The 20,461-nt window shown below is 46.4% G+C and overlaps 1 protein-coding gene across 2 annotated transcripts in view; it reads right to left on the reverse strand.

The window, feature by feature from the left end:
- Ube4b (ubiquitination factor E4B) overlaps positions 1–20,461 on the reverse strand; it is a 113,768-nt gene that overhangs the window by 35,781 nt on the left and 57,526 nt on the right. For both annotated transcript variants that reach the window (XM_010628085.3, XM_010628086.2), the window contains exons 7-14: positions 12,387–12,531; positions 11,573–11,673; positions 10,051–10,165; positions 5,996–6,079; positions 2,251–2,307; positions 1,698–1,814; positions 1,516–1,614; positions 560–673 (exon numbers count right to left, since the gene is read on the reverse strand). In XM_010628085.3, the coding sequence (XP_010626387.1) occupies positions 560–673; positions 1,516–1,614; positions 1,698–1,814; positions 2,251–2,307; positions 5,996–6,079; positions 10,051–10,165; positions 11,573–11,673; positions 12,387–12,531 (832 nt within the window). The remainder of the gene's footprint in view (positions 1–559; positions 674–1,515; positions 1,615–1,697; positions 1,815–2,250; positions 2,308–5,995; positions 6,080–10,050; positions 10,166–11,572; positions 11,674–12,386; positions 12,532–20,461) is intronic.

A 20,461-nucleotide genomic window follows, 5' to 3' on the forward strand; every position in this document is an offset into this window, starting at 1 on the left:
TGGAAGGAACCACCACCAGAAGTCACCCCACGCATTTCTCCATACATTCTGTTTTGCTTCTGAGTGTCATGGGAAGGGTGCTCTTTTTTGTTTATTTGCCGTGAGACAGGGTCTCACTATGTGGCTCAAGCTGGTCTTGAACTCACAATGGAGCCCAGGTCAATCTTGAATTTGTGGTAATCCTCCTGCCCCAATATTCTGAGGGCTGGGATTACAGGTGTGCCCCACAGCTTGCGCCCAGTCTTGTGTGTCGGGCTTACGCAAAAGCCACTTACTTCCACCTTGGGCCCTGCACGCACCCAGAAGGTTCTCTCCTCTGACCAAGTGTCACCTCAGAGAGACGCTCCTGCACCCAATCAAAACTCACCCCGCACCTCCCCTCTGGCACGGTACAGTTACTCACTCACATGTCCTTCTCTTGGCTTCATTTTTTTATGGATTTCACTTAGGCACCGACTCTCTGACCCTGAGGATGCTGGTCTCGGTCAATACCGTGTTCCCACATCCCAGGGAAACACCTGGGGGAGCAGGTGACAAAAGCGGGGCCTGGGAAACCTACCTGCATCTGCGCCTTCTTCATGTTGGCATTGACGACAGCTGCCATGTAACTGAGGGCCGCCTCCCGGGTCTCACCGTTTAACAAAATACTATGCAGAATCTTGAAGAGCTCTTGCTGCAGTTATTTTTAAAGGAAGAGAAAAAGTAACCTCATTTTGAATGCTTTCCTTTTATTCCTCGACTCCAGAACAGCTGGCCTGTCCCCCACTCCCGCCCCTCTCCTATTTCCAGTCCCTCCCGGAGAGGCTGCCAGCACGGGGGAAGGAGGATCTGCATGCACGCTCGGTGTCAAGATGCCCAGCAGCAGAGTGGAGGACAGAGCTACAGGTTTAGTAAATACAGTGGCCTTAATTACTTCCATCCCATGATCAAAATACCGTTACCCAAGCCTGTGATATGCTTCTGCGTTCACAACTGAAGACACGTTAATCTACCTCAGGGATAAGTGGGTCGGTGAGGGAGTGTGTGTGTGCAAATTCACAGCTTTCGACCCCAGCACAATTAACAGGCTGCTTGGCTGCTCCAGGTACAGAGAGATCAAGGCCCTAAGGGCAGGGCCCTGGCCTAGGGCTGCTACACTGGAGGTAGTATGGGTTAGCTGCAGTTATTACTCAAGGCTTGGGAAGCTGGGGTGATACAGTGGTGGACTAGGGATCTCTGTATTACAAAACAAAAAATTTAAAAAGACACCTGTTCCTTATATATAGGAAGTTTTCTTTCTTTAAAGCTCAACTGACTTAAAATTTTTTATTGTTTTTATTGTTTTCTGTGGTTGTTTTGAGACATGGCCTCACCGTGTAGTTCAGGCTGGCTTCAAATGCACCGTGATCCTCCTGCCTCAGCCTCCCAAGTACTGGGATCAAACTCACTTTTAACAGTATTTGTGAACCAGGCAGCCTCCTGCCCACAGAATGGAAGGAGCTGCCTAAGTACAGCTCCTCTTCCCTCAGCACCTACCCTTCCCAGCTCCAAGTAGTGCTGCAGGGACTGGCTGACCACGCGAGTGTTCTCCAGGGTAATGGCAGGCCCCGAGAAGTACTTTTCAACTACTTTAATCTGGAAGGAGGAGGAACATGTTCAGTCAGCACGCAATGCACACCTGAGAAAAAGGACTGAGGGTGGATGGCCACTGTACTTACATCGTCTTCGGCAAAGACGGAGAAGCTGAAGAAGGCTCCCAAGTAAGAGAGTCTCTGCAGCTCCCGCCCGGAGCCGGGGCTTAAGGGTTTCGGCAGCCACAAGGGCAGAGAGGCAACCTGTGGGGGACATGGACTGAGCTCCGGCAGCTGCCTCCTCGACATCAGCGCCGCCCCGCCGGCACTGCCGCCCCTCAGCACAGGGGCGACCTTGTCAGGGTCCCTGGTGGTCTCTCTCACCTCAGACAGGGAAGAGCCCTCCCACTCCTACCATTTCACAAGATACTTTTTGGTGGCATTGGAATGACCCACTCTCATAATATCCAGAGGACTCTGGTATAAACTAGGCTTTGGTATTCTAGTTGTACAATACTGACCCCCTCCAAACAATCAGAAGAAAGCAAGTAAGTTTGTTGCAGGAAACACCATATATAACAGTGATTTCACCACACACCCCAGCTCTGTGCTGATTTCCTTCCTAGAGGTCTTTAGCTGGCGTTACTTAGGGGACGGCATCCTGACCACATACGCGGGCATGTGCAAGGTGGGCACTCACCAGATTGCACATGGGATGTGTCTTCCCAAACTTGGTTTCACAGAGTTCACCTAACGCCTGGAAACGAGATCAGAAAGAATCACTCACAGCCATCACAACTCAAACTGGTGCAAAGGAGGCTTTCAGTGCTGCTATGAAAACTGGTGTGTGCTCGCAACGATGGTTACAGCTTTGTGATTTTTTTTCTACTTAATAAACAACATACACATTCATTGTAAAACTCGCTCATACTTTACCCTTAAAAATAACCCCTACTGGCTGGGGATTTAGCTCAGTGGTTCCAGAGCCTGACTCGCAAGCCCAAGGACCCGAGTTCGATCCCCAGTACCAAAAAAATAAAAATAAATTAATAAAATAAAATAAAATCATACTGAAACTGATTGACAGTTTTCCAGACATATTTTTGTGCATCTGTCTAGGTTTAAAGGTCTATGTTTGTACAAAAGGCAAATTTTCATTTCACATCTTTCTATGTCAAAATGCTTGTTTCGTTAACTTTCAGCAGCTACTCTTGGCAGTGCTACCCATCACTCTGCATTTCATAAGCTACCAAATTCAGAACACAGTTAAAAGCATGACTTGGTATTGATAAGAAATCCAACACTTTCCTTCAGCACATCAATCATTCCCTAACTTAGAGAATTATGACAAACATTTTTTAGGGATGGAGACAGTTTTATGTCACCCTGGCGATTCAACAATGCTGAACACAAACTGAATTTTCTCTGTGATTTGGACACAGCTATTACAGAAGTTGCTATAAACCCAGGGGAAGTTTTCGGGTTGGTGCATTTAGGCACTAAGGCTGTTCTGAGGGCCTGTAAGGCTCAGGGAGCTGTGGACAAGCCCAAGTCCTCACAGGCTTTGCTGTTGTCTTAAAATCCCAGTCCCGGGCCTCACTGGCTCCTACTTAAGTCACAGTGCCTGAAGCCAGAGCTGGGCCCCAGCAATAGGAAAGATCTCCCCAGGTGACCCCAAAGCCCACGACACAGCGGGGGTCAACAAGCCTCACTACCTCTGAACTCGGCACCTGCTCTCTTCCTCTGCCTGCCTCTCTTGTTGGGCCCACAACCTCAGTGTTAGATAAGAATCCATAAAGGTCCCAACTAAAATCGCTGCCTACTGCAATGTGGGCTTTGTCTCTTGACCAAGGACATTCGGTTAACATCTGACAATGAAAGTGCCCTGCTGAAACATGAAGCTAATTCAAACCATGTCCCAGAAGCCAGTAACTCCAGAAGAGATATTTACAAAATACAGTGATAACTACCATTTCCTGACTGAACTCCCCATAATCAGATTATGTTGCTTCCTGTTCTGTCTGCCACAAACAGAACAATACATAAGGACTAACATTTCTTTTTTGTACCGGGGATCGAACTCAGGACCTTGCACTTGCCAGGCAGGCGCGGTGCCCCTGAGCTACATCCCCAACCAGGATTAACATTTTTATTAGGAACCTGAATAACATGTGCAATGCAAAGCGCCCTAGCATAAATCCATTCAAAAGTATTTTAGAAGAATTCTTGCTTCATCCTCTAATTTCCCAGTTGTATCGTTACCTTTCAGCCTGTTAGTGCTGTTAGTACTGATTTTTAAAAAAACAGACAGATATCACCAGGTGTGGTGGTGCATGCTTGTTATCCCATCAGGAGGCTGGGGCAGGAGATTTTGCAAGTTGGAGGTCAGCCTAGGCTACTCCATGAGTTCAAGGCCAGCCTGAACTACACAGAGACCTAATTTCACGAAAATAAATAAATAGTAGACAAATGTCCCCTTTGTGTCCACTGCTGTGTCGGCATTTGTCACAGTGTGATTACCCAGCTGCTGTGCCGTGTTTTCATTTTGCGTAAGACCTGGTCTTGGCCAGGGATTTAGCTCAGTGGTTGCGCCCCCTGCCTCATAAGCACAAGGACCTGAGTTCGATCCCTGGTATGAGGAAAAAAAAAAAAAAAAAAAAAAAAAAGACCTGGTCTTATGAGCTCATGTCCCAGTGCCAGGCACAGGACATCCTCGATGGGCACTGAGCTCATGGTGGAATTCAATCAAGTCAGTAAAATAAGCAAAAGGAATAAATATAGTAAAATAAAGTCAATTCAACCACAGCCTCAATTTACCAAGCTGTATCACCAATCATTTGAGAGATGCAAACTGAAACACCAGTGAGACTCCATCTCACCCCAGAAGGAATGTCTGCCATCAGGAATCAACCAATCACAAATGCTGGTGAGGCTGTGGGGAACAAAGAACCCTTCTCCATTGCTGGTGGGGCGAAAATTGGTACAAACACTGTGGAAATCAGTATGGAGATTTCGAAAAAAACTAAAACTAGAGGTTCTATTTGACCCAGCTATTCTATTCCCTCTTTGGGTACCTTCCAGAAAGAGTTAAAAGGAACATACTACAGCGATATATGTCTAGCCATGTTTATAGCAACATAATTTATAATAGCTAAACCTTGGAAACAGCTCATATGATCATAAAAAGATGAATGGATAAAGAAAATGTGGCATTTATGGGCTGGGAATCTAGCTCAGTGGTTCTGCTGCCTGCCTTGCAAGCACAAGGACCCTGTTACCAAAAAAAAAGAAAAAAGAAAATGTGGTATTTACATGCAATGGAGTACTACTCTGCCATACAAAAGATAAACCAGAATCATCTGTAGGAAAATGGATGCACCTTGAGATGATAATCTTAAATGAAATAAATCAGACACAGAAGTTTAAATATCACATTGTTTCTCTTATGGAGAAAGCCAAAGGGTAAAGAGGGAATTTAAGGGAGGATAGATATTGAAAAGTAGGAAGAACACTGTTCAAATGAGAAGGCAAACAAGGGAGAGGGGAGAAGGCAAGGAAGGAAAGGAAAAGAAAAAAAAGAGAAACTAGAAGAAAGAAATGGAAACAGGAAGGATTAAAGGGAGGAGAGCGGAATGGGAAAAAATAATTAAGATATATTATGCACAGGTACAAATTCCCTATGATGAATGTGATCAATATGTATGACAAATATGCACTAATAAAAAACTTTTTAATTTACCAGGTTGTATATAAACTTCAGGTAAACCAGCTGTATGTTTTGACACTTTTTCCTTCCTCGTTCTAGAATGAAAAATATTCAGCACTATTCTTAAACATTTTCACCCACAATTTCAAAGAAGCAAAATCAGATTAGACAAGAGGCCCTCAGTTTCATCTCAGGTCCAGTGTTTCCCAGCAGCCAGAGGTTCTGCTCATCAATTACGCTTGCTCTGCGAGCTGGAAGGAGCTACCCTCATCTACTTCCCAAGCAAAACCCAGGTACCAACCGCGTAGAGAACAAGCGTTACTCTGAGATTTGCTATGCGAAGTTAATTAGTAAAGATACACTGTGTAACTTTCCTTAGTATATTGCCCTGTTATTTGCATCACTAATTTTTTTAAAAACACAATTTGATCCCAAATATGGCATGCTCATTGTTTGGAGAACACGAAGGGTGCCAATAATTAACCTTCCTGTTAGCCACACAGTAGGGCAAAGTACACTGCAACAGCGCAGTGCTGGTTGCCCAGGGCCCCGAAGCGTGGAAGAGACCAGGCTGCTTGCTGACCGTGTCACCCGGACACCAGCCGAGCACCCTGCACGGGCAGCACCACGGTCCGCGATTTCAATCGGAAATTAAGGTTCATCAGAGACCTGAAAGAAAAACGTTAAAACAATTTTCAAAGAAAACATGTATTGACTATGGTAAAGAAAAACGTTTTACCATGAGGGGGTATTTAAAGTAGTCGCTATCGAGGGAGCATTCTTTGGCAGCAAGAGCCAGGCCTTGCAAAATGGGGATAAAGATCTGGAAGAGAAAAATCAAAATGACAAATATAAGTTCATGGAAAACAAAGCGTGAGCAGCATGTCAGGCAAGGAACTGGAGCTCAGGGTGCAGGCAGTTCCACACTTTCCCCAGGAACAGATCCATCGAGAGCAGCTCCTGTCTGCTGGGGAGGCCAACCCCAGGGTGATGCGGTGAGGACTTGGGGGCCCTGCTACTGTGGAGGTGACAGAAGCCCACGAACTGGGAGCCCCGAGAGACACCATGGGGTCCCCGCTCTGATCAACCACATTCTGCCCTCGCGGCTGTGTTCGCCAGTACCAAGCGTCTGTCACCCACAAGGGAGTGGGGCTAAATGCTCGGTATTTTCTCAGCTCTGACAGTATTTATGATTTGGAGGAAAACAAGAACAACTGATGAACTGTGGACATTACTAACCTTGAGAGTGAAGAGAGCCAATAATGTCCAAATGATGCACCCTCCACGGTGCAACTGCTACAATCGCCTGATGCTACTGCTGCAGCTAAGGGCGTTCGAATGTACTTCAATATTTTACTGCTAATCCTGGCTAATGCAATGCACAGCTCACTTTCAAATTTTATAACACACTTTCTGAGCATATGATTAGGGGCTGGTTTGGACTCAAGGCTACTCCCACGAACTAGAAAATGTAGTAAACAGCAGCTGACATGCTGACTGCCAACAGGCCGGGAAATTCCCTCTCCTAATTCACCCCATCCTACTGAGAACCTTCACTGTTTAAAGACTAGAGAGGACCAAAATCCTGCCACCTGCCCTCCTGCCCTACATGTGAGTGCTGGGGAGGGTTGTCTTGAGATATCAACACTGCTCTGGAAGACATCATTCCAGTTTCCACAACTCAACCCTCCAGGGAAGAAGTAATGCACTTTCATCAATGAGCTAAAAACGGAGCGGTAACTCAGGCACTGGTGTGGGGAGCACCAGAGTTATTGTCATGAAGAAAAGGCAAACAGAAGGTTCCAGAACCTTGAAAATAAATTTCACAACTGGTCCTCTAGATAAATCTTTTATTCTTTCAGGAATGATAAAAATAAAACCTTTGTACTGTTTCTAGTGGAGCTATCCTCTTGTCCAAGTAAGGGCTTAATCTATAGTAAGTAGACATAATACTATGAGGCACAGTATTTTCACCCAAGTATTATTATGCTATTTATATGATCTCTATACTCTAAATAATAATTTTTATTTTCAAACAAATGCCTCTCAGCACTGATAAAAGAAAAAGTGCTACCACTATTCACTCCCAATCCTAAATTCTTTGCACATTTACCACACTGATGAGACAGAAAGGTAAACACTTCAGCAACTACATTTTCCTGTTTCTCTCTACACAAAACTGATGATAATGGAAAAGATAACAAAGGCTAAGGGAGTGGCTAGGCCAGGACAGTAGTATATGCCTGTGAGCCCAGATACTCTAGAGGCAGAGGCCGGGAGGGTTGCAAGTTCGAGGCCAGCCTGGACAACTCAGCAAGATCCTATCTCATAATTTAAAAAAATAAAGAGCCAAGGAAGTATCTCAGTGTAGAGAGCTTGCCTAGTATGCATGAAGCAAATCCTGTTGTCCCAGTTTAATATCACACATACACAAACTAATTGTCTGGAAAGCCCTAAGAATTTTATGATTAGGCCAGGCATGGTGGCACACACCTGTAGTCCCAGCATCTGGGAGGATGAAGAAGGAGGATTGCTGTGAGTTTGAGGCCAGCCTGGGCTACACAGTGAGTTCAAGACCAGCCTGAACTACAAAGGAAGACTTTGTCTCAAAAAAAAAAAAAATTTCTGTGACTAAAAATAATCAGGTCTATGGTGGTTGTACAACACTGTTGAATGAATTAAATGTCAATGAATTGTATACTTTATTTTTGTGAGAAAGGTTTCACTATGTAGTTCAGGCTGGCCTCAAACTCATGGTGATCCTCCTGCCTCAGCCTCCTGAGTGCTGGGATTACAGACCTACACCACCACTCCCAGCCCAATGAATTGTATACCTTAAAATGGAGAATTTAGGATAGGAGTATGGCTCAGTGGCAGAATATTTCCCTCATATGCTGCAGGCCATGGGTTCCATTCCCAGCACCACAAAAAGGGCCTCTTTTGGGGTGTAATTTGATGCTAGTGAATTACATATCAATTATAAGAAGCAAAGAGCTGATTTCATAAACTTTGCATATGTTTATGAATAAAATAGGCATAATAGACTATTTCCGCTGATACCCTGACTATATAGTTGAAACTATGCTAGGTTCCACCAGTGATGCCTTTTTGTTTTGTGTGGTACTAGGGATCGAACTCAGGACCCTGTGCTTGAGAGGCAGGTGGCAGAACCACTGAGGTACATCCCTGGCAATGACAGCTTTTTGAATAGGACAAAAATTCTGGTTAATGCACACTCCACCTATAAGGGTGCTCTACTTAAACCTCCAAGGTCAGCTACTTGCTCTTCGTGGAGTTCACTTCTCTTTGTGAAGAAGCAAAGCTCACTGTCATGTTCCTGTCAGCCCAAAAGGCCATCAATGAAGATAAGCAGTTAATGAAGTCCAGACATAGCACTACACATTTACTGGAATTTCTGTTCCTGAGTCCTGAGTTCTTCTCTTACAAACACTTTGAACACAGCTCGAAAAACTGAAAATTCGAAGGCCTTAAAAGTACTCAACAGGGCTGGGGATTTGGCTCAGTGGTTCCGCCGCCTGCCTCGCAAGCGCAAGGACTGGAGTTCGATCCCCAGTACCAAAAAAAAAAAAAAAAAAAAAGTACTCAACATAAAGCAGAGCAAAAGGTACCATTGCCAATTATAGCAAATGACTCTGGTGCTCTTTCTGGTCACAAAAGAAGAAATAGGGCTGGGGATTTAGCTCAGTGGTTCTGCTGCCTGCCTTACAAGTGCAAGGTCCTGAGTTTGATCCCCGGTACCAAACAAACAAAAGAGCAAATTTTACCTAAAGTTTACGAAAACTCTTTCAAAAAGGGAAAGGTCCTGTGTGAACACTAATGAAGCAAAATGCTTATCTTAAACACAGGGATATCAGAATGCAATTAGAGGCGCTGCCTAAGGTTTGCTTTGCAGGAAAGTCCCAAGACCGAACAGCTGTATTAGTGTGCAATGGCAAGCTGCATTTCCCTCCGACTTTGTTGAAGGAGATACCAGAACAGGGGGCACATAATTAAAGGATGAGGTAAATAATAAGATACAGGATGGCTTTCTTGGTATGGTGGTTAGAACACAGGGATCCTGTATGACATGCAGACTGTCACTGATCCAATCTGGTCATTAATTTATGAGTCCCACAAACTCAGAGAACTGATTTTTAGCACTACTAATGTGGTAATATACGTACATCCTGTCTTATATGCTCTCTTGCTATTTTTACATTAAAAGCTCCTTCAAATTGGGAGCTTGGTTTTATATTTTTTCTTCTTCCCAAAGCATTTAGCACAGCACCGGATGTGGTGGTACGCGTCTAATCTCAGCACTTGGGAGGCCAAGGCAGGAGGCTCACTGCAAGTTCAAGGACAGTCTGAATTAGGTGTACATATAAACTGTCACAAACAACAAATGAACAAAACCAATGAACAAGCCTACCAAACACCCAATACAGACTGTTTAAAAGACTCAACACTAGCGGGCATGGCGGTGCACGCCTGTAATCCCAGCACTTGGGTGACTGAGGAAGGAGGATCGCTGTGAGTCTGAGACCAACCTGGGCTACACAGTGAGTTCCAGGTCAGTCTCAACTACATAGTGAGACCCCGTCTTAAAAAACAAACAAACAAAAAAGACAACACTTGACCAATGGTTGAAAGGGACACACGCACTGAACAGTGCTGCTGTCAGTCCAAGTTCCTCCACAGAACAGCGCAGTCTGTCTTCTGGCTAAGCACATTGCATGTGCAGTTCACATGTGGGAACAGGAGTTTTCCACAGAGGCCGCAGCAATGAGGCTCTACCTGTCTGAAGACGTCCTCGTCCTGGTGAGTCGTCCTCACCAGCTCCTGGATGAAGCCGTAAGGGAGATTCCTGCACAGCATGTATGGCACGAGGAAGGACGGCTGCTGCAGGGACCTGCGGACCACAGAGAGCCAGGACCGCCATGAAGTCACCGCCATGCACAACACATGGGCATGAGAAACATCATGGCAACACCAGGCAAGACAAACCTGAAATCTCTAGATATTCTTCACAACAGTTTTAGGCAAAAGATAATCTTTCTCATCATTTGGTGAAAATTTCTTGGACTTTAAAAAGAGTTACTATAGCAAATTTCAAAGATTCCATCTCTATATAGCCTTTTACAAATGAACTACTAAGGGTGAGCATGGCGGTACATGCCTTTAATCCCGGCACTTGGCAGGCTGAGGCAGGAGGATTGCAAGCTTTATCTAGCCTGAGCAACTTAGTGAGAGCCCCACCTCAAAATTAAAAAAGGTTGAGGATATAGCTCAGTGTAAAGTCCCTGGATTCAATGCCAAGGATCACAAAGAAAAAAATAATAATAAAGAAAAACTAAGTACGAAACAATAAAACATTAAATGTTTCTTTTATTTGTTATTTTATTTTGTTTTTACATAGGGTCTCACTATATAGTCCAGGCTGGTCTTGAACTCACTATGCTGCCCAGATTGGCCTCAAACTGCCAGTGATCGTCCTGCCTCAGCCTCCTGAGTGCTGGGAATACAGGCGTGCACCACCACATCTGGCTCTTTTACTCATTTATGCCTCATCCAAACTGAAAAAAAGAAAAAAGAAAAAAGCACTAGTTTTTGAAAAACTTACTTTTTAACCAGGGAACATTTTAAGTTTTGGTACATGTATCTAATTTTCTTTCCTTTTGAAACGTTTCAAAAATATATGGTTATGATACAGAAAGCAAAACCACCTAGAAAAAATAAATGTAACTTTGTCATTTCTCCTTCAGATTTTTTTTTTTTGGGGGGGACCAGGGATTGAACTTGGATCCTTCTGCTTGGTAGCAGGAACCACTAAACTAGATCCCCAGCCCTCCTTCAGATTTTTTTTTTTTTGCATAAAAGAAAATAAATATACAATGTTTCATTAGTGTTGAAATCTTTAGGAACTGTCAGAAACAATGTAGCACTTAGGCCCCTTTCCCAAAGTATCCTTTCCACCTCGTTCTTTATTACTAAGTAACAGAAACAGGGAGTGGAAAGGGAGGGTCTAGCATTTTTATCAAATCCCTTCACCAATGTCAAACAGTTGGTTTTAGGCTAAATTACTAATTTTCTGCGTATGACCTACTTCAAAAAGCACACCAAAGTTTCAGGTATAACAAAGTTCTTTTTAAAACATGCTTTGTACGCCTTTGGAAGATGAGTGTTTTGGAGAAGGAGAGGATCTCAGATCCTTGATGGAAGCCTTCCACTTTCCAGAGGAAGAAAGGAGCTGCCTGGCTCGCGGCATGGTCCTCTCCCTGGGGACACCAAGCACATGGGACACAAGCGCCCTTCCTACCTGGGCTGCGTCAGCGAGCCCTGCAGCACGAGTGCCGTGTGGGAGATGCACTGCGAGCGGATGTTGCTCAGAAGCTGGCTCACTGATGGCTGGCTGCACATCTGAAAGACAAAGGCGGCCATGGGGAGAAGGGACAAAGTAAGCCCGGCCTTCCCACAGCTGACCAGGCTGAGGAGAGTGACAGCTAGAAGCCGGCACCATCTTCTTTCCTCAGCAGGAGAGCAAACTACGTCTGCAGTCAGAACGAAGAGGGGCTGGGAGCTGGGTCCACGCTGTTTGCTCTGGCTGAGATCAAGTGCAGAGCTCCCCAGAGGCCCTGCACAGCTGTGAGGGGGACAGGTGGACCCCCAGATTTGTTTCCAGTGAAAACCAGAACTAGAATGGAGAGAAAAGTAAGGGGGACGGCTCAAAATACCAGAGAGGTGCAGCTCCCTGAGTGCAGGAGAGCCGGCCGTGGCTCCTCTGCTGCATGAAGCAGGGAGAGAACGACGCCGCCGCCTCTAGGACAGGGCTCCAGGGAACTCGCTGAGACCCTGCAGGGACGGAAGCTCAAGTCGCCTCAGTTACTGGGCACTACTATGACCACTCCGGCACGTTTCACCAGCAGCTAGTAGGGTGGGCAGCAGAGAGGGCTCAGAGCCAGCTGGCCGTGTCCTTCCCTGGCCAGGATGCATTTCTCTGAGGGCGGTGCTCAGGGCCACATCTCTAGTGCCCGGCACACCGGATGCTCCACCACACCTCTCCGGGCTGAATGAATGAATGAACCCTCCTGGGGTGGGGGGTCCTCATACAAGTAGGCTCTCTTTCCTGTTACCTTTGGTGCTTTTTTTTCCTCTATTCCAACTCGGTCAAAACACTCAATGAGGTAGTTCAACATGTCTGTCTCCTTGCAGGTTTCAATGGTGAAATGGTCGCTGTAGGAATCCCAGCTACTTGCTCCACCTCCCGAGGCTCCCAAACTTTGGAGGAGAGAAAAAAGAAATGTTGATGTTCACCCCTCCCTTCCTTTTTTTTTTTTTCCACCCTTATTGATTATTTCTTTTCTACAGCTTGTGTTTCTGCAGCAGAAAGCAGGTTAGGATCCCTGCACACAGGACAAAGCACAAACACTCATGCAACCCCCTGGGAGGCAACAGCCTGTCTCCTGCTCCCAGCCCAAAGACCCAAGGAGGGGACCTTATCTCACTGGGAGTGGCAACTTACAAAACCAGAAGGACCAAACACTGCTATGGAGAGCTAAGCATTTGAAGGGACATCCCAAGTACTCAAACTGACCGCAATACTCGGGCAGCCAGGGAGGGGGAAGCCAGACTGCGATGGTCACAGCTCAGCTCTTTAGGACGGAAGTTCCAAGAGGCTGGGAAGATCTCTCCCGTACTCGTAACTTACAGCACAGATCTGCAAAAATGTCTGGCAACAGGTCTGGGGCTTAGGGAAAGTGCACAGTTAAGAACTAGGCGCAAACATATTTGCAGTAACAAAAAAATTTCCAGACCTTCCAGTGCAAAGGCAAGTAAGTTCTAAAAGGAGCATAAACAAAAACTCTGCACCTGCTATGCTCACTTGCTACCTAAACCTAGGCCCTCCGCTGCATCTGCAGCCAGCATCAAGGAAATAACCTGACAGTGTTCCATCAAGGGTCAGCAGGGGCCCATGGGAAGAGGCAGCATTATCTGCAGTAACTGTTCTCTGAGACAAAAGCCAAATATAATCACTAAGGTTTGGCTTGTGGAAATTAAAGTTAAGGCCAACTATGACAGGTGTCATGTACCAAACGGGATTTATAGCTCACACGATGATATGATGTGAATAAATAGTACAAACAGGGCTGGGGATTTAGCTCAGTGACACTGTGCCTGCCTTGTAAATACAAGGTCCTGAGTTCGATCCCTGGTACCAAGAATATATATATACAAAGAGATGAATGGAGGCACAGGAATTGGGCAATGATTCCTATGCAATCAGGGAACTGTGAAATGAAAAGGAAGTAACTAATGCTACCTGGAGAAAAGGATAAAGGACAAGAAGAATATTAGGAACTTGAGAGATATATCCCTACCTCAACCAAGGACAGACAAGTGAAGCTAGAATCTAAAAGGACTAAGAGGAATTGAGAGCAGTAACATATTAGCTAGACAAGTATGTGTGACTAATTTGGAAAAATATATACATAGTTGACCTGAGAATTTGGGGAAATATGCATAAAGATTGATCTTAGAATTAAACCATGATACTAAAATATTTCACTGAAGGAGAAGGCAATATCAAGTTTTATTTTGTTGTTGCTACTGTTAAAACAGTATCTTCCAGCTGGGCCTGGTGGTGCATGCCTGTAATCCCAGCACTCGGGAGGCTGAGTCAGGAGGATTGCTGTGAGTTCAAGACCAGCCTGGGCTACATAGTGAGTTCCAAGTCAGCCTCAACTACATAGTGAGACCCTGTATCAAAAAAACCAAAGAAAACAGTGTCTCCCTTGACCAGGCACGGTGGTGCACGCTTCTAATCCCAGCACTCGGAAAGCAAGGACTGCCTCAAGTTCGAGGTCAGCCGGGGCTACACTGAGGTTTGAACTTCCGATGATCCTCCTGCCTCAGCCTTCCAAAGTTACTAAACTACCTACAAGCCACCTCACTGGAGTCATGGAGAAGATGGGCAGCTCAGCATGGGAACCCTAAAACACGGGAAGATTCGTTCTCATGTCTTACAGGAATTTATACTTTGGTATATTTTACTCATTCGTGGCAGGTACCTGCTAACTGACCCGACAGTGAAAAGTGAGTAGTGCAACAACAGAGAAAAATAGTTTCTAGCTCTTTGCGACCCCTTCCTACTCTTCTCATGATGCATCCCGAGGCAGAACCCTGAGAACGCAGGCTACACTCACAGGCACTGAGAGTCCTTCTCCATGGAGCAGTGCTCACGGGGGACGATAAAAACAGATCATTTGCATGTTTACAATGAAAATTCTTGGACCGGGGATTTAAGCTCAGTGGTTTGGCCACCTGCTTCACAAGCGCAAGGACCCGAGTTTGATTCCCGGTACCAAAATAAATTTAAAAAATGAAAATCAGGAGGTATCCATTTCATTGAAAGTAAGCCCCATATTCCTTGCAAGTCTCCGTTTTGGAAATGAAGCCTCCTATGTGTGCTACACTCAGGTCCTCAGCAGCCGTGAGGAGTCCGTCCCACAGGCCCCCGGGGCTCACACATCTGGTGGACTCAGGGCTCCTCGAGGATGTGGACCTGTGCTCCACAATGAGATTCCAGGCCAATCCCTGCTCACCGGGACTATTATTTCCTCTCTAAAAGCTGAGGAGGGACCAGCAATATATATATAGATATATATATAGATATATATATATATCTATATATACACACACACACACACACACACACACACACACACACACACACACACATACATACATACACATACATACATACGAGTCTGCCTGCCCTGTGTTGGGCTACTCAGTGAGAGGCACTCCAAAAACAGCACGGACTGCAAAGCAGGGAGTGGGTGGATCTTGGGGATCATCACCCAAGCACCGGACCGGCCAGTAGATCTCCAGGAGTAGGGAAAAATGAAATGAAACCTGAACACAGTAAGAAATGCAGCACGCACCCCAGGATCTAGCAAAGTGCTTCAAATGCACCAAAGGAAAATCACCGCACACAGGAAAAGTGGCCCCATCCCTATCTATGCCATTCAGAGGTCCACGGTCAAGACTTACCTCGAGGGTCCTGAGATTCAAAGTGAAATTATGAACTGAAACCAAAGGAGAAAGTGGTGCGCAGTACATACGCACAAATTTATACCATCAATAAAATTCTTCAGTATTTAAAATAGGTGGAGCACGGTGGTATACACCTGTAGTTCCAGCTACTTGGGAGGCTGAGGCAGGAGGATCACTTGAGCCCAGGGCTTTGAAGCCAGCCTCGGCAATACAGTGAGGCCCCGTCTCCCAAAAAGCAAAAATTAAAAGTTTCGCACTTTGATTCCTCAAAAAATTGTTTTGAAATTCATGACCCTTTTACAACTGTGACATTGTCAAATCTTGGAAATGTCAAATTGAGTCCTACGAGCACCTACACTGTGTGACCCTTTTCCAATAACCACACCAGTTGTCCAGTTGACCCCCGCAGTTACTTCATACAACAGAAACGTAGCTGAACCCTTCTGCAGATACCACAAATGTCACCCTGGGGATTTGTGAAGTATCAGATCGGTCCGAACTCAATTCCATTTGAAATACATTAAGAAAATGTGCTTCTTGAAGGCCTCCATTGTGACTTTTTTCTATAATGAAAATAATCAACCACCCATTATTAACTTTTTTCCTCCCAATGCTAGGAACAGAACTCAGGGCCTTCACACTGAGCTATGTCAATCCTATCCTTTCATTTCCTTCCTTCCCACCCTCCCTCCTTTCTTTCCTCCCTGCCTGTCTCCCTCCCAGGCTAAATTTGAATTTGCAATCCTCCTGCCTCAGCCTCCTAAAGTGCTTGGATTATAAGTGTGTGCCACCATACCTAGCTTCTTTACCAACTTTTAAAAATGTAGACTTTGGCCAGGGATGTAGCTCAGTGTCACAACACCTTCCTGGCAAGCACAAGGTCCCGAGTTCGATCCCCAGTATCAGGGGGAATAAAAAGAAAAGAAAAAAAACCAGACTTTGAAATTTATTTTTTTCAATCCAAGACAAAGTCAGAACTGTGCAGAATGAAAGACTATAAATTCATTCAGCAAACATGCGCGGGTCTCCTGTGTTCCTGGCCCTTTGGTAGGTGCTGAGCTGGCAGCTACACCCTAAAGGTGGAGACGATCCAAGGTGAATGTAATGTGTAAATGCTACAAGGGAAGACAGACGCAGCCTGTGCAAGGGTGCGTGCCCGCATGGCTCACGTTCAACACCGTGGGGTCAAGGGCCCACCTGAGCAGATGGCACCATGGGAAGGACAGGGCCCGAGCCACAGGGCATAGGCGGGCCGAGGGAGAAGACCGGCAGGGCTTCCTTCCCCTCCTCCCTCCAGCAGTGACAAGGAGCAGGAAGAGGAGGCAGGCATCAGGCTTCTTCACCCTTTGCTATTTTCCCTCTGGTCCGCCTGGCATTTAAGATGTGACTTTTTCCACTGAAACCTCTAAGTGGTTAAGAGAGCCAACAAAAGCCAAAATGAAGGCACCACCCAATCCGCCTCTGGTCACCAGCTTCCTGGGAAACTGTCCTCGGGCGGCTCCTGTGGGTGCAGAGTCACAACCCAGCCCTGCTTGTTAGTTCCCTCTGCACGGAGCGGCTCCTCACAGTCCTCAGTCCTTCCACACAGGACTTGAGAAGACTCCGGAGGGTTGTCTCAGCTTTCGGATGCGAGCCCTCGTCGTCACCATGGAAAATAATTAATAGATGAAGGCAAGGGATTTGGCTCAATGGTTCTGCCGCCTGCTTTGCAAGCGCAAGGTGCTGAGTTCGATCCTAGGTACCAAACAGGGACAATCTATGAATTCTTTCAATTCTTTCTTTTTTTTTGTACTGGGGATTGAACTCAGGGCCTTCATATTAAGCTATGCCCCCAGCACAGTTTTATTTTGGGATAAGGTTTCAGTAACTGCTAAATTGCCAGTCTAGCCTCGAACTTGCAATCCTCCTGTCTCCGCCTCTCAAAGCGCTGGAATTATAGGCCTGACCCCTGTTGATTCTGGGGCACTAGGCTTATCAGGCAAGAAGCAGGGTTAAAACTGCTGACTTCAGGGACCACTGATTTAGCTCAGTGGGGCCTCACCTGCTTTGCAGGTACAAGATCCTGAATTCGATCCCTGGCACCAGGGGAGAAAAACTGCTTACTTCAAAATATACAAAGTTCAAGGAAGATCGATTAGAAAGGAGAAAGAAAAATGTATTTCTTTGCTGACTGCTCAAATTAAAACTTTTTTTTTTTTTCCGCTACCTACCTCTTCCTGGTTCCAACCATGCACGTGTCTTCAAGCTCCATGTCTGTCTGAATGGTTCTGAACTCAAACTCGCCCTTTCACATCCTTCTTGACATCTGCTAGTAATCTACAATTATCACCTAATCTATAATCTGGATCATCCCTATTCGCTGTGACAGCCGATGAGGAGCCAACGAACTGACCGGGACAGGATTCCATAACTAAAGCGTAAAACAATGGCGTTTCTCGGCCAAGGAACAGTAGATATGGGGATTCTTGATAGCAAGGTGGCCAATAAGGGACAGGAACACAGGGACTGCTGGGCAATGATGGAAAGGCCAGAGCACTGTGGAGTGGTGCAGAGTGTGAGCTCCGATCTGGGACGCTGCCCTCCCTGTCCCTGGTCCTCTCGAGCTACAGGGGCCACAGGGGCCGGTGACAGAGGCTGAGAGCTCACACAGCATCGGCACGCGGTGCTCAAGGGTTCGCGGCTGCTACTGCACATTTCTCCCCCATCAGCCACAGAATCCACATCTGAGGCAAAGTTGGGACGTTAGAAACCTAAAAAGAGGCATTAGGAAAAGTAGCAAAGCCCAGATACACTGGTCAGAGAAAGACTTAAACAGGCCAGGAAGAGAGACGATTTCTCCCACAGGTAACTCAGCAACACAGACAACAAGCACTGTTCCCACAGGTGGACGGTGATCCGCAAGGAAGATGCCTGCGCGTAATTACAACCATGCAATAGGATTTCACAGACATGAAAGGATACCTCGGCCTTTGGGAAACGTACATGGCAAATGGTAACGTAGTGCTCAACCTAATTCAAATACCAACCTTCCTTAATTGATATCTGATGGCTCTTCTGTTAATTTAATCAAGTGGCCCTGATGCCTATGCCAAGCCCTATTTATAGCCTGGGGTTGTTTTTGAACACCACTAGGCACAAATACCAACTCTGTCCAGAGGAAACTGGGATTTAAGGGCAAAACTGTAAGACAGAGTCAGAAGATCAGAAAGAAAGGGCTGCATTTTCCTGCTCAAAGTCACCTAGGAACCCAAGCAGCACTCAAGGCCCTGTAACAGTGGGGCCTGGCTTCGCTGAGAACAAGGAGCTGCTCAGGGAGGCGAAAGGTCAGAGGTGAAAGAGGAGTCCAGTTATGCCGCACAATACAGCCTCTATGTTCTTCATGACTGCCGAGACCAGTGGTTGGCAAACCCTCTGGAGCTTTCAATGGTAACTAAAAGCTGACTGAGGCGTGCATACCATAAGTTCGCCACCAATGGCCTAGACCAAGCTTGATGGTGGTGGGGATGGAGGAGAATGAATACGTGCATGCACACGCACACACGCACGTGCACACCCAAGCCTCAGCTCTGGCCCCTTTCCTAAATACCAGAAATCCATCAGCAGGACCAACAGAAACAAGCCTCCGAGGGTACACACTGCTGCTGATCTGCAGCTCACAAGAATATTCTTTTCTTCTTTTTCAAGTCAGGGTCTCGCTGTGCAGTTCAGGCGGGCCTTGAATTTACTATGTAGCTCAGATTGGCCTTGAACTTGTGGAGGTCCTCCTGCCTCTGCCTCCTGAGTGCTGGAATTACAGGTGTGTGCCACCATGCCTGTCAAGAACATTCTTGCAATAAAGAAAAGAAGAGCCCCTTGTTTTAGACCTAACAGTGGGTGAACCTGATGAATGGTCCTGAACCTGTTTTCAGGTTTATGACAAATGATTATAAGTTTACCCCCAAACGTACTAGACGACAAGTACGAGATCTGTCCTATGTGTTGCTTTTTCCCTCACACTTGGATTCACCTGCCACCCCACCTGAGCTCATGCTGTCCTGTGTGGGTTCAAAGCACACATATCCCCAAGTTGTGCTCCTGGAGGTTAGTTCCTAAGCGCCAACACACATGCAGGTAAGACTTCATTCCTCGGATACCTGGACCCAAACTGGACACAAGAAAAATCATCACCACCACCACCACCTTCATCATCACCACCACCATTATCATCATCCTCTTCATCTTCTTCATCGCTACTGTCCCCAGTAAGCGCAAGGAAGAGGAAGGAGAAGGGAGTGTCGTACATACTACCACACGGAAACAAAAAACGGACGTCAGGAGACAAGGTCAAACAGGACGCAGAGAAGCTTTAATATCTGCTGTCTGTTTTAAAAGAAATTGTATGCTAAAAGTCTGGTCCACTGCCATGCAGAAAAGATTATAGCAGCACACAGCTACGTTTGAGAGAAGGGGCCCTGGATTCATGCGACTCTGACACCACTGCTTCCTAACAGGCTACAACTTACATGTAACCAAAAATCGAAGCGCCGAGGCAGGAACAGGCCGGCTGCACTCTCCAGGAGGAGGACAACAGGCCTGGACCTGTACCCCGCTCCTGCAAGTCAAGCCCCCTTGGCCACGGTGCAGTCAAAGAGTGATCCTCCAAGCCCCAACTCTCAAATTCAATGCTGACCACAGTTTCTGAAACTCAGTAGTGACGAGAGATGACACAGGAAGTAGATGGCAAACAACAAAGTTCACTCTTTCTGTTTTGGTACAGGAAGGAGGTCCCGTGAAGGAGGGAAGAAAGGGACGCACAGTAGAGCGAGCCTTGCCTTCCACATGGTCAGCGCCTGACAGCGGGGACTCGGGGCCCACGCCCATTCCAGTAAGCGACACAGGTTAATGATCGAGATACCGAGTGTAGCTGAGGTGGTCAGTGCCACACAGCAGATCTTCAGAAGCATGTTAACCTGCTTCCCCTGCACTGCAAACACACACGCACGTGCGCACACACGCAGCTCTCCTGCTGGATAAATACCTAGGAGACATCCGCAGGGAGGAGGGGCGTCTGCTGGCGACACTGGGCGAGGCGGGTGGGACAGCTGGGCCCACGCTCGGGGGCCTCGGTCTGGAGTTGCCAGCCAGGGGGCTCCCCGCGAGGGCAGGGAGGCTG

The sequence above is a fragment of the Fukomys damarensis genome, unplaced genomic scaffold, assembly GCF_012274545.1.
Source record: "Fukomys damarensis isolate Sample0158 unplaced genomic scaffold, DMR_v1.0_HiC HiC_scaffold_23, whole genome shotgun sequence".
NCBI classification, from domain to species: domain Eukaryota; kingdom Metazoa; phylum Chordata; class Mammalia; order Rodentia; family Bathyergidae; genus Fukomys; species Fukomys damarensis.